Source organism: Sardina pilchardus, chromosome 2 (assembly GCF_963854185.1).
Source record: "Sardina pilchardus chromosome 2, fSarPil1.1, whole genome shotgun sequence".
In the NCBI taxonomy this organism is placed as follows: Eukaryota; Metazoa; Chordata; class Actinopteri; order Clupeiformes; family Clupeidae; genus Sardina; species Sardina pilchardus.
In genome coordinates, this window is record NC_084995.1 from 17456176 (window position 1) to 17470753 (window position 14578).

Genomic DNA, 14578 nt, shown 5'->3' on the forward strand with positions numbered 1-14578 from the left:
AATGAGTTGCCCTTCGTTCTAACAATAGTTTTGAATCTTTCAAGAGAGGTCTTAAGGCATCAATATGCACTTGTTACTTATGATTATGGTTTGTGTTATAGTATTGTTTTGTTTTCATTAGGCCATTGATTAAATTGATATTGTTGTTTTATTATTGCTTAACATTCCACACAAACACATGCATAAACACGCCCACACGCATGCACACACACACACACACACCATTACCCACACACATACACACACTCACAAGTACACACAGAGACAGAATGCGAGGAATGTGAGGAGAGAATGTGCAGGACTGAGCAGCGGTCATATTGTGTGCCGCTTTGCGGTACATCTAGTTTTAGGTCAATTTCGTAATTTTATGGAGTCAGATTAATCATACAGTAAATTCTTGTAATTTATCAGTTCTTTGCCAGTCTATCCTATTGTTCAATACAGATATTACTGTAAATCTTTTGACGGCCAACGCAATTCTCATCCTTGAGTGTGCTTTGTGCCGTCCTTTACAGTTGGACAGGTTCAAATTAATACTGAATGGTATATGCTTGTTTTGAGCAACCTATGATGCCATCCAGATTATGTCAACGGCCAAATTGCATTCTGCACATGTCACAACCCTATGGCTTCATAGTAGAAGAGCCCAGGTACTGAAATGGCCTGTCTGCAGGCCAGACTTGTCACATTGGATGTGTCACTTCATGGAATGAGAAACATGATTCGGAAGACCCCAGACTGCTGAGCAGTTGAAATCTTATCCTACATGTCATTCTCAAAACTCCAGCAAAATGGCACAAAATTCAAAAAGAACATATTTTCCATAACATCAACGTATCTGTTTCAACAAAAGCTGTATTTGTGCGATTTTGCAATCATTGCATTCTGTTTTTATCCACGCTACATGTGTGGCCCTAATACTCCGTTTGGCTTGTAGGCTATACCACTCTACCAGGCTGCCCACTTGCATGCAGCCGTGGTGAGGGCTTCGAGCTTGTAACCGAAGGGTTGCCGGTTCGATCCCCTACCAGACCACGGCTGATGTGCCCTTGAGCAAGGCACCTGACCTAACCCCTCAATGCTCCCTGAGCGCCGCTTATAAAGGCAGCTCACTGCTCCGGGTTAGTGTGTGCTTCACCTCACTGTGTGTTCACTGTGTGTTGTGTGTGTCCACTAACTCACAGATGGGATAAATGCAGAGACCAAATTCCTATACGCAAGTATACATGGCCAATAAGCCTGATTTGATTTGATGTACTGTAGTTTCAAAACTGAACTGCTTTTATTTAACCACTAGATGGTAGTAGTTGCCCGCTGAAATATATTTTGGGACATTTCCATTTATGAAAAATCATATCAACCACTGTTCACTAATCTGCGACAAGAGCTCATTTTGGCCAGTTTGTAAATATATAAAGTACTTTATTTTAAGGTACTTCACCACCATGGGCTTATATATCTTTCTTCATTGTTGCATATCGCTGCACGCTACAATGTGTCACAAGTTCGTTCATCTTAGCCCATTTCCTTGTTCTTGAGGTTAAGCAGCATGGCGTTTATGCAGAGTAATCTGCTGACAAGGTCATTACAGCCCGCTGAATATTTCGTAAGCACACATTTTTCCTTAGGCTGCCCTTGCATAACTCTACTCTCTCATGTTATGCAATAGGCGGAGTAACTTCCTATGCACAAAAGGATGCTGCATTTTCACCACAGTCTCTGCTGCCTCGACACGCAGTGACTGATGAGATGTAAGTACTCTTCCTGATCATTCTTTGTCTTTAAATCGCAGTTGCAAAAATAACTAACAATTTTAGTGAGTTGAAAAATAACCAACCATTTTAGAGAGTTGGTCACTAGACGATGTGCCAACCATATTATAGATACGATTACAAGCGTTCGTGTGACAATAGACTATACATCGAAAAACTGCAAAGCGTCGGTATAGCCGTAGCTCGCAAGAGCAGCTGTTATATAAGGTCGGTAGACCGACCGACCGACCGACCATGTGCATCTGCAACAGAGTAACAGTTGGAGCACCTAACAACTGGGTGGGAACACAGTGTGCCCCCGCAGTAGCAGAGTATTATCCCGGTGTCTCGAATGATGTGCAGAGTGTCCGTGGAGAGTAAAAAAAATGTCATTATGTGAATTTCTGGCCTTAAAATAATGCTCTAGGTCTAGTTTGTACATATATTGGGGTAATAGCCTAGCCTACTCATGTAACACTGTTTCTACAGAGGTCATTTAGAAGCTAAAATGTTTGTTTTATTTAGTTTTTTTGTATGTTTTATTGTTGAGCTGGCATGAATTGTAGGAGTTGATTATTTCAGGGCTTTCTAGCCTATACAGGTGCTATAAACAAGATCTCATAGGCCTAACTATTTGTCACTGTAATGTGTTTACTTATGCTTGAAATCTTGGTTTCTGGTCTTTCTACTTCATATCCTTCTGTTCAGGCATTATGGGCATGGAAAATCTTACATTCCAATAACAATGCACGTAAAAACAATCATAAGTCTTAATTTAAAGGTGTTAAAACCTGCAGACACCAAATTTAAAGATTGTGTGTAGCCTTTTTCAGCCTTCTATCATGTACAGTATGGCCCTGAGTTTGTGGGGCCTGGGAATATGCTGTGTGACCTTAGGATTCAGACCAAAGATTCGCAACAAGACAAGCCACAACGTTCTAAAACCTTGCAACTGCGACTAAACATGTTGAATGCTTTGCGACGGCTTGTGATGGCCTGCAACTACGTGCAACATTTAATTCACACCGCTGCAACTCGGTCTCGTTGCATCGAGAATCTTTGGTGTGAATTGGGCCTTAGAGGGGCCGGAGTCTCACTCATCATGGCCACCAGGTGGGCTTAAACATGGTGCAGGATCACTGCAATGCCGAAGTGGTCCAGCCCCACCGAGCCATGGACCAGCTCTAAGTCCTAATGTAGGCCATCAGATAGCCTATCTGGGCTGTGAAATCACGCCACTGTGAATGGGAGTGCCTTCGTCTCAAGGTCTGAGACCTATACGTCTGCGCATAACTCAGGATTGAGCCCACCTGGGCTGGGTGAGGACAGGACCTTGCTCCCCAGCTCCTCATGATCAAGGGACTGGTGGCTGAAGACGCCAAACTCTTCCTACTGCTCTGGATGAACAGCCAGGGCTGCCTGTTCTCACTAGCTGAGGAGTGCTGTTTGCAGGTCTGGATGAAAAGAGTGGGGTTGGTGACTGTCCTTGCTTGCTGGCTGCTGGATGCATCGCTGGTCTACAGAGAAGTCTGTCTGCGCCTGCGGTAACTAGTACCTCCGGAGTAGCTGTGTTCTTTTCCATGCTGTGCCGACAGCACTGCCCCACTTCACATGTTGACCTGCCTGGAAAAGGCCTCTGCATTCCCATGCAGACCGTCAGCCCTGTGACCAATCTCTAAAGTCTACTACAGTGTCCCGAACCACTGAGACAGCTGCACCTTCAGTTCAGTTGTCCCGCTAGCCTTCCCTAGAGATGGGCTCATAAATGGTAGATGCCTAGAACCACCAGCCACAGATCAGGATGCCCTTGCAAGTGACAATAAAAACAGACAAACGGGCAATCACAAAAACAGAAATATGAACAGTTATTGTGACACCAGAAACAGACTTCACGTCTTCTTTTCTTCTTCTCCTTTCTCCATCCATTGGTCCTCAGGACATACCAGTGTTAGACCTGGAAGAAATGACATTCATGAAGAATGTGCTCTTGTTATGTATGTTGTTTCAGAAATGTATTTCTGCGAAAACGTCAAATCTTACCGTGAGGAGTTCCTGTCCTCCCCCCACTCCCCCAGAGCTCTTCACAGTGCCATAATCTGTCGGGAGGTTCATACTGTTCAAATCAGCAGCCAACTGAATGTTTTGAGATGTTTTTGTTTACTGGTCTGTCTTACACTCAGAGTGCTGTCCAGGATATGTGTTGAGTCTTTCACCGCATCCAGCTCCTTCAAGACATTCATTATGTCATCTGGAACTGGGAAAGGCAGGGTTGGTCTTTTTCTTCTCTCCTCCTCCAAATTCAGTATCTTCTTCACATACTAGGCTAAAGTAAGAGTGAACAAGAATTCCAGGTTACACTGTGTTGTGTTCTATAAGACATCATGTTTCCAAGGTGCCTTTATGACCTACACAAAATGTAGGTATTTTAGGATCTTTATCCTAAAATACCTACATTTTGTGTAGGTCATACTATATTTCTGTATATAGTTCTTTGGTCAGAGACGGTTGAAAAAGTTGGTTAAGTAGCCTACATCATTCTATGGAATGTTGTCAAACTCCACAGTCTGTGATGGTGTAATAATGGGATAATAAATCTCTTTCTGGGTCAAACCAGAGCCATATACATATAGATACATGTATCTATATGGCTCTGGGTCAAACGTCAGACACTTGTTTTCTCCATAGACAGTGAAATAAACAACAGTTTTCCACTATTCTGACTAGCCTTTAAGAAAATTGTCATCTTATACTGCCTCAACTTAATCGAATCCTGTTTTTTGAGTGATAGATATGCAGGTTTCCAGCCTGAGCTGCCGGACGAAATCCAAATTCCAAAGCCAGTACTCTACTTTTTACTCAAATACATTTTCCATATACCTACAACTACATGTCCCATTACTTGGCAGAGAGAGAGAGAGAGAGCCAGAAGCATCTCCAGGAAGATACAGAGGTGCTAACTGCCTCGAAGTAGGCGAAGTATAGGCTACCGCTTCTCATTAGACCACTTTCAGACCAGCAGGTTGTTGATCGGAGACACCGCATCGTCAGGAATTGCAGCATAGGCTATCAATAAGAAAACCTGAAACTGCTCTTCGATCAACATTGTCAAAGCATTTCATTTGCTATTAAAGTTATTTAATTCATCCATTCTGAGAAATGGAGAGAGAAGGGTACAGGAAGAGTAGGATTAGACAGTGGGTGAGTAGCCTATAGGCAATTGTGTTTGATTGGCCACTGAACCTACTTTACCTGATAAAGAAAATGTTCCAAAATGAAGTGCTGTTTTTACCCATATTACCTATTTTACACTTTTTAAAGTATCGACATTCCCCATTCATACATAGGTACAGTACTTGCCATAAGTATTTCTACTTATACTTTACATCTCTGCAGATCTCTGCGTGTCTGTAAAGGGAATGCCTCAGGCTTGGTTGCTTTAGGTTTAAAGCTTTGGCATTAACAGTAAACCTGTTTAGCTTGGTTTCAGGTATTCAATTTGCATTGATGTCCAAGTAGTCCCTGTCCCACCCACATTTTCTGTAAGTTATATACCCTGCATATATCTGCATCTGCAATTATCTTGTCCCCAGGGGCAGCAAAACTTGTTTAGGACAAACTTTAAGTTGTTCTTCTGACAATACTTTTGTGTCTGTAAAGGGAATGGGCTTATGCTAACAATAAAAAAATACAAATCCCAAAAGCCCCCTCAGACACTGTACTCTGCAGCTAGGTCTGGGTTAGATCCATCTGCTGTGCCCACAACATGGCCCAATAACCCAGTCTCTTCCTGGGGAGACGGCAGCACGTGTGAGATGGCTTTGGTTCAGGTCAGTAGGTCGTGGATTCTCTGGACAGACCCAGGTAGCTTTCCTCGGTCCGTGGAGACGGTTGCAGTTCTCTTTGCTCTGGCTCACTGCTGGGTGTTAAACCCCTATTCCCTTGGCAAACACTTGGCTTTGTTTTCACTTAAGCTCTCCGGTCACCCTGACCCTGCCTACTTTCATTGCCACCTGTCCTGGCGGTCTTAACTGCTTGCAGCGTCTGGGCACATTCCCGTCTGCGAGCCCGTGTCTCTAGTGCCCAGTGCAGGCGCTTCATTCTCCTCTTCCAGCGTTGCTTTTTCTGGTGCTGGTGCCCGGGCATTCTTCAGTCAGTTTAGAGTAGGGTTGTTGTTGTTCTTTCATCTATGTCAGCGCCTTTCTATCAGTGGTTCCTGCCCCACAAGGCCTCCAACCATCTTCTCAAGGTCGTTGTTGTTGTGCTATAACAAACACAAGGAAAATCACAAAAGGATCATTACACATTATACATGGACTCAGTATCATTAACAATATAACATACTGACATTAACTTAGAATGGAAAATAATCATAAACCTGACGTTCTGGCTATGGCCATATTCAACACACACACACACACACACACACACACACACACACACACACACACACACACACACACATACGCTATGTCTCTCTCTCACACACACACACACACACACACACACACTATGTGACAGACACACATACACACTCTATGTCACACTATGTCTCTCACACACACACACACACACACACACACACACACACATTCTATGTCACACACTATGTCTCACTCACACACACACACACACACACACTCTATGTCACACACTATGTCTCACACACACACGCACACACACACACACAGGCACACTTCTCATTACTCCTCCTCTCGGAGCTGTGATTATTTCCATGAGGTGGCAGTGTTGTGAATCTCCGCCGTGACTGGCAGACCTCTATAGCCGCACAAGCCTGTGGTCTGTGGAAACTTTGCCGTGAAACTGAGTGTGAAGTACAGAGAGAACCTAAGCTGCTTACAGTCAACAAGGGCACAGCTGCGCTCGCCCCAACACACACACACAGTTGCGACCAAACACAGGGGCTGACAAGGACAAAGAAAAAGTGCTTGGAAAAGGACAACTTTGCACTGGTAAGGAAACTGCACTTTGCTCCTCTCTGGATGAAGTCAACTAAACATTGTTTAAGGCTGTAAATCACTGGCACACCCTGCTCAAACGCTTGTGTTATGTTCTTTAGGTTATGAAACAACTTCTAGAGGACCTATGCGAAATGTAAAGCGTTACATTGTTCAAACAGGCAACCGAGCACCGTGTCTGAAATCTGAGTCTGAATTACTTGTAGGGCTTATAGAGCTTGCTTTTGTGTGTTGGGTTGATGCCGTGAGCTGTCCTGTGATCAGTAAAACTTGTTTGCTGAACATGTGGACTGAGAATCCATACTCCTTTCTGCTGCTCGCAAAAATTACCAAGACTTGTCTGAACACAGCTTCCATTATATGATTGGCTACAGCAGTGTTCATTCAGCTTCATTATAACAGGACCCAGTGTTTGGTATGGCTATCATAACAATCATGCCTGCAGTTGGTCATGGATGAACCATTCTTCCATCTCTTGTCAAAACACTCTCACCTGTCCAAACTTGTGAGGTGAGATATAGCAAGCAGTGTTGCTGTCTATGAGTGCATGATTGATCCTTTCACGTTTTGGACAAAGTGCCGCAACCAATGTAGCATTTGTGCTGTTCTGAAAATCAGCAGTATTGATATGTAGAGCAAGGCCAGCAGGGTTAACAAGTCCATAGGTCTTGTCTGATTGTGAGATAAGAAACTGGAGTTGTGCGAAACCCCCATGAAAACGGGGAACAGTGGATGGCACGAAGAATTTTGCAGACACACACCGAATCTCACATGATCAAAGATACTTAAGCGCTGTCTTTCAGGATGAATTAGGTCACAAGCCAAGTTGCAGAACTGGGAAATGACTGGTAAACAGTGTGCCGCGATGACGCTTGTAATATTGACATTTTGACCGCAGTGGGTCACGGGATAAAAATATCACCACCACAGGCTCTGCCCCCTCATGGGACCATAATACAGCAGTGTATTTGTAGACTGCATACGCTTAATCATTTTACGCTGTTCTTTAAAAATAGCACAGCACTCATGAATGTAATGTCGAAAGGATTAAAATATCAAGTTTTTCGCAAGTTCAATGATGTGAAAACAAATGACCTATTCTAGCCCAAGAAATAAGAAGATTAGAGTTTTGTTACCTAAAAAGAGAAAGTTGTGGGATTCCATATGCGCATGATTGAATATGACAGCATACTTACCAAATGAGATTAACATTGACATAATGTTATGGGAACACAGGGTTGTCACAGTCAGACAGACACACAGTAAAGTAGTAAAACCTGTGCTGCTCTCTGTACCTTATAAAGAAGACCAAACAGCGAGGGATATGATCTTTGATTAGAAGAATACATACTAATAGAACGATAATAAATACATCTCAATTTGCAGACAGTTGCTGACGAAATGGTTTTGAAAATATGTTTTGAAAAATACAAATACTAATTGTTGATGGTATAACGGAGTGTGTGTTGATGTTGTTGTGTCTGTGCTCAGCTAGACTAATGTGTCTGTGTATGTGTAGGTTGCTGTGTGCTTGGGCTGTCTGTCTCTTCCTCCTGACCTGTTGCCATGGTCAAGGCATCCATATGCTCGTCCTGATGTCTAAATCATCTGTAATCTCTCTCAGCTGTCGCCCAGCTTAGAGATGAGACAGCAATTAGTGAACTCATTACTTACCCCTCTCTCTCTCTCCTTTTCTCCCTCTCTCTTTCTTATCTCCTCCCTCTCTCTCTCTCCTTCTCTCCCTCTCCCTTTCTTATCCCCCCTCCTTCTCTGTCTCTCTCCATAGTCACTGCTTCAGCCATCTGTTACACTCACAAACTCACAAGCCTTGCCTGCTCTAACCTGAAAAGGAGACTAAAACGGCACAATGGAAGTTCTTGGTAAGTGAGACTCTTTGTGTTACTCTGTGGTCCTGAAGTGGAGGTGTTGAAATGCTCTCGGTTCTTTTTTTCTCTTCTCTTTTGCACTGAGCGCTTCTATCGCCAGTGGCCTCTGTTCTTCAGAAACATCCATGTCAGTGTGGCAGGAGTTCCGAGGTTAAATGAGGAGACTCCAACCGGAGGAACACAGGGAAAGGCATTTTAGCTCCAAGGGAAGAATGCGAATGGATCAGCTCACTGCCAGAGAAAGGCTATGATGTTGACAGTATCTAATTAGCTATTACACTGTGGGTGTGGTGGGCATTTGTGTGGGTGGAACTATACACATAAATATATTGGGGCCATATTTTTTAATTGGTTTGCTTGTGGTTTGCTGGTTGTCTGCTATTATACGATTCACAATGTTGGCTGGTGTCTTAATACTTTCAGAAGTGTTGGACGCTTTTCTCTAAAGCTTTTAATCATGACTGAGCACATTTCTGTGTTGGGAGGATGTTTGCCACGTGCCTCTGAAAAACATGCTTCATCAAGGGCCTTGACACAGTGAACCAGTCTTTTCATGTTGATCGGTTTCGGTTTTTTCCAGTCTGATGAAATGAGATGCCTTTTTGTTTTCAGTTTGATAGTTGCAAACAAATCTTCAGCTTGACTCATGCCTTCCAAAGAAACTTCCTGCTTGCCACTGTCACAGATGATGATTAGTCTCTTCCAGTTGTCTATCAGGACTTAGTAATAAGCTCATGTTGTCTGTTATCTGATCATCTGATCTCAGACCAGTTCTGTTCTGTGCTACTCTTGTTGTTAAAGATGGTGCCTTTTCTTTAGTGTGTGTCCATCTGTTAGCCAATAACTGTGGTGATGGACCGGTGACCAACAGCTGACCAAAGTCACCCTTCAACCTTTGACCCCCAAGTCTCTTAGCTCAGCATTATGCTGGGCTCAGTTCAGGACAGCCATGAGAAAAAGTGAAACGTTTTGGGCAGCGGTTCAGCTATGGCTTAGGGTGGACTAACAGTTATTTAGGCCAACGTTAGCCACCTCATATCAGTCAGTCAGAGTAAATTACCATGACACAGTGCCCTCTTAATTGAAGATTACTTACTGAACAAATGAGCTAGTAACATTCACTAATAATCAGGGCTCAGAAAGATTTGAGGTTCGAAACAAATGAGCGATAGACACCTGCATGGACTGCCCTTCTCTGACCTAGCTTTTTCTCACGTGTCACATCACAAACATTTTGAATAGCATTGCTCTGACTCAACCAAAAATATTATTATATTGGAAGCCAAGCTTGAGGAAACAACTTCCCACGCAATTCTCCGCTTAATTTAATGACTGAATAAGTGTCATATAAATCAGACGGCGAGATACATATTGTGCTTACTGAATAATGTGTTAATACATGTTATTTTAAGCAACAGCTCAAGTGGTGTGAATGTGTGCCATCCATTATGGCTTTAGACAGTAGTGAAGATGGCATGACAAATATGTCTCCAAACAGGATGGTTTGGATGTAGATGCCTCCCTGCACTTATTTTCCAGTTCTGTGTCTCCAGATTTGAGTCAGTGATGGCTGACGATTTATCACTCATCACCAGGCACCACCTAGAGGCGCTAGTATTTAAAATAAGAGGGAGGGGGAGGTGGGGGATGGCATCCCCCATCAAGTCTGCGTCTGCGTCTGTGTCTGCGTCTCCTCTCACCACGACTGTCTCTCTGTCTGTCTGTCTGTCAATTCAATTTAAGAATGCTATATTGGCATGGACGTTTCAGGAACATTATTCCCAAAGTTCAATTACATGTACACATAAGAAAAACTAAATAAATGTTTAACAGAATTGTGGAATTAACAACAGTTAACCAGAGGACATACAACTAGACTTAGAAGACATAAAAGTAAAATAACAATTCTAATAATAAAAAAACAAATATACAACATTGTTCTCTCTCTTTCTCTCTCTCTCTCTCTCTCCAGCGTGTCCCATGGGCAACAGCCCTAACCGCCTGTACAGTGCCCTGGCCCACACCCTGAGCAGCGGCCCTCTGTCTCAGCACCCCCCAGCCGAGCTGGACCAGGACCAGGACCAGGAGCAGGAGCTGGAGCCCGTGGACCCCGTGGAGCTGCTCAGGGAGTGCGAGGAGGCTCTGCGGACCCGACCGGCCCGCCTGCTCAGAGCCTTCGTCCGCCAGGGTAACAGTGGGAGAGACTGTCACCAGCAGCCCATACGGGTCATGCAGTGGAATATCCTCGCCCAAGGTAAGATAGAGCAGCTTTTTAACCCACATGAGAGTAGTCTAGTATGGTTCCTCTTTATATACTTGTTTGTGTATGCTAGTTAAGGTCCACCTTAGATAATTACAGACGTACCATAATCTGCGGTACAAAGAACCTGAGCTATCCTCGGCATCAACCCTTAAGCCTCTGCAGTATTGTTGGAGAACCAGTATAACAATGCTGTTCTCATCCTGGTGTAAATCAAACCATAGACATGACTGACTCACTATTAGACCTTCGTTTTGATTTGGATGATGTCATCAGCATAATTAGTAATCACAGTTTAAGACTGTTATAAGTACAGATTTACTGAAACTATTTCTAACAAATAAACCATAGAGCTGGAACATTAGTCACATTAGCTGGAACACAGTAAGTCAGGGTGAGCCAGGCACCCAGGCATGATGGTGTGATTATTTAAAGGGACACTTCACCGATTAGCATTAAGCTTTGTATTAGAAAACCAGTCATTCCCTCAGTTTGCCTTGAGATGGGAGAAATACGGATTTCAATGTTGGACTTCCTGCTTTCAATGATGTAAAAATCATAATTTTACATCATTGAAAGCAGGAAGTCCTATTCATGGGTTTCATTGAAATCCGTATTTCTCCCATCTCAAGGCAAACTGAGGGAATGGTGCACGACCATTCAAAAATATGACTGGTTTTCTAAAGATACAAAGCTTAATGCTAATCGGTGAAGTGTCCCTTTAAACTGAATAACTAATATCGGAACAACTCAAGCTCCAATTCATTAAATAGTTCAGTACATTAGAACTCAGAGACCTAGTCTGTCACTATGTTTTCTGTATTTTTTTTTACTACAGTATATTTTTGCTGGCCAGCCCTTATAATTCCAGCAATTAGGCATCATATGCTTTGTGTTCTCTTAACCTAACAAGCTTAAAGTTGAAGATATGTATTCTGATGACGTGTTATGAAAATCCACAACTGCTGAAAGCGTGTGGTGAGCCTTTGTAATGAGCTTCTCCCCTGATCTCATCTCCTCTCTTCTTGCCTCACCTCATCTCCGCTGCAGCTCTAGGGGAAGGCATGGACAGCTTCGTCAAGTGCCCCCTGGAGGCTCTGAAGTGGAACGAGCGCAAGTACCTGATCCTGGAGGAGATCCTCACCTACCAGCCGGACGTGCTGTGCCTGCAGGAGGTGGACCACTACTTCGACACCTTCCGGCCCGTGCTGGCGCGCCTGGGCTACCAGAGCAGCTTCTGCCCCAAGCCCTGGTCCCCGTGCCTGGACGTGGAGAACAACAACGGCCCCGACGGCTGCGCGCTCTTCTTCCGCCGCGACCGCTTCCAGCTGCTGGGCACGGTGCACCTCCACCTGGCCGCCATGAAGCTCAAGACCAACCAGGTGGCGGTGGTGAGCACGCTGCGTTGCCGGGCGACCGGGCGCACCCTGTGCGTGGCGGTGACGCACCTGAAGGCGCGGAGCGGCTGGGAACGGCTGCGCAGCGCCCAGGGCCACGACTTGCTCCGCAACCTGCAGAACATCACCCGGGACGCAGCCCTGGTGGCGGAGGACGAGGGCGTGGGTACGGGCGCGGGCGTGCCGCTGCTGGTGTGCGGAGACTTCAACGCCGAGCCGTCCGAGGAGGTGTACCGGCGCTTCGCCACCTCCAGCCTGGGCCTGGACAGCGCCTACAAGCAGCTGAGCTCGGACGGACAGACGGAGCCGCCCTACACCACCTGGAAGATCCGGCCCAGCGGCGAGAGCTGCAACACGCTGGACTACATCTGGTACTCGCGCCAGCACCTCAGCGTGGACACGGTGCTGGACTTCCCCACCGCCGAGCAGATCGGCCCCGACCGCCTGCCCTCCTACAACTACCCGTCCGACCACCTCTCGCTGGTCTGCGACTTCACCTTCTCCCACTTGCCTGAGTGAACAATGCCAAAAGCAGAAAAAGTGACCCGGCTATGACAGGGTAGGACAGACTGACCAGGAGCTGGGTCAGGAACCCAAGGTCAATAGTCAAAATGTGACACCTGTAGTAGAATTCCTAAAGTTAGGAGACCCTTCTACTGTTCTGACATAATGCCAGGGATGAGCTCCTGCTTACAAGCTAGCTCATCCTGTGTAGATAACCAATCTCAGTACATTTCTCTCAAGGTTAGCAGGAAGAGATGGATTGGGTGCTCTAACTTGAGGCATTTGGATCTAAATGGATATATACTGTATGCTCTGTGGTCATACTCAATCTCCCTCCATTAACAGTGAGGTCCAGTTTACCATTCTTTCACACGAACATACGGGCATTTGTGGGTGTTTGAGGGCGTTTTTTGAAGGTAACCAGGTACGCCATGCTGTTAGAGGTGCAACCAAACACTGCATCATCATTGATAAAACATAGTAAGGAGTGGGCTCAAAGGTTATAAAAGTATTTTGTCATGTTTAATTCTATAATGAAAGCACTTTTCTTGTGTTCACTTCTGACTCCTCGGATATCAAGTTGGTAACTATAAATGGCTATTTGATGTCTTTAGAACACTAAACATATCAGAGGTGTCAAATGTTACTCCAGTCTAGATTTTTTTATGTTAATCACTCCTACCATAGGAGTCCTATGATGTGTTTTTATTGTCTATCCAAAGTAAAGTGCCTGTTTCGAAGTTAACTGATGGTCAAATCAACCAAAAATCCGATATTGCTTGCACCTCCAAGTGGTCTGTGACCTAAGTTTGTGTGATAGAATTGAAGGGCAACATAGCGTAGGTCTTGCGACTTCAATAATGCTGCTCATTCTACAGTAGAGTGGCTTTGTGCTATGTGCCGTAAATGACCATTGTTTAAACTGACTATTTGTATTAAAGTAAATTCCTGGTCTTCTGGTTGATCATTTACCGATCACAAACAAATGTTTAGTGTTTACACTATTATTTTATGAAAAGGATATGACCAAAAGTGTTCTAAACAAAATCGGCAAACATCAGGATGTTTAACATCACGTCCTATGCATCACAATAGAGGCAAGCTAATAATTGGTCATTTTCTGTCCTTCCCAAATCCTGCAAACAGTTTAAGGTTCATACTCTGTGCAGAAGAATAAACTGTTGACTTACCATATGACAGATACAATGGCGTGTCTTCCTTTTAATATCAGAGCCACAAACAATGCATACACATGCCCTGACTTCAGGCTGGTTTCTTCTGGGACCCCATTATCCCCTATGGGACCATGTTTGCGTACTATGAGCATCCAGCGGAGCTGGTTCTAGAGGCATCAAAGGTCCATGTTTGTGTGGTGGTGACCTCAATGCAGTTGTGAGTAGCGTAGTTGGATGGTGCAATGACAGTTTCAAGGGGACAGGGCTGGCCAAGGAGTAAACATGGCCTTGCCCTAAAGGCCTTTGCACAGGGAGGCACGGGAGTACTGATGCAATTGTGTGCACTGTTAATAAAATTGCTTTTTTCCCCTTTCAACCAACACACTGGGGTAAAAGACGCGTCCCCAGTGAGAGCATTGTGTATATGACTGGTTTAAATATGGGCTGCACTGTCTTGTAGAAATGGCTACAAATACTGTATATTACTCCATTAAATTGTGCAAAATCATCCTTGATTGTTTCTAAGAGTGTTGTGTGTGTGGGGGGGGGGGGTGGGGGGGTTCAAAATAAAACACTGCAACAGATTCTTCTGCATGTCTTGTTCAGCACATTTCCCTACAAAGGAGAGA

At 44.5% G+C, this 14578-nt stretch overlaps 1 protein-coding gene and 1 long non-coding RNA gene across 4 annotated transcripts; one reads left to right on the plus strand and one right to left on the minus strand.

Moving 5' to 3' along the window:
- Nucleotides 1-300: 300 nt before the first annotated feature.
- Nucleotides 301-4137, minus strand: LOC134065141 (uncharacterized). The gene is made up of 3 exons (XR_009936311.1): nt 3926-4137; nt 3792-3847; nt 301-3705 (listed from the first exon to the last, which is right to left on the minus strand). It is a non-coding gene; the product is annotated as an uncharacterized LOC134065141 (long non-coding RNA).
- On the plus strand, nt 1600-14457 carry noctb (nocturnin b). Of its 3 annotated transcripts, none has more exons than XM_062520522.1 (4): nt 1600-1751; nt 8514-8607; nt 10586-10867; nt 11924-14457. In XM_062520522.1, the coding sequence occupies exons 2-4, from the start codon at nt 8595-8597 to the stop codon at nt 12787-12789; spliced, it is 1161 nt and encodes a 386-aa protein (XP_062376506.1). In that variant the 5' UTR covers nt 1600-1751; nt 8514-8594; the 3' UTR covers nt 12790-14457. The 3 variants fall into 3 exon arrangements, with proteins under 3 accessions (XP_062376506.1, XP_062376505.1, XP_062376507.1); XM_062520521.1 differs by lacking the exon at nt 1600-1751 and adding an exon at nt 6538-6721; XM_062520523.1 differs by lacking the exons at nt 1600-1751; nt 8514-8607 and adding an exon at nt 6538-6721.
- The last annotated feature ends 121 nt before the right edge of the window (nt 14458-14578 follow it).

Bases quoted from the DNA above. Each gene is read 5' to 3' on its own strand.
- noctb (XM_062520522.1), top strand. The intron at 10,868-11,923 runs GTAAGATAGAGC...TCTCCGCTGCAG, and splicing joins GTGGAATATCCTCGCCCAAG to CTCTAGGGGAAGGCATGGAC.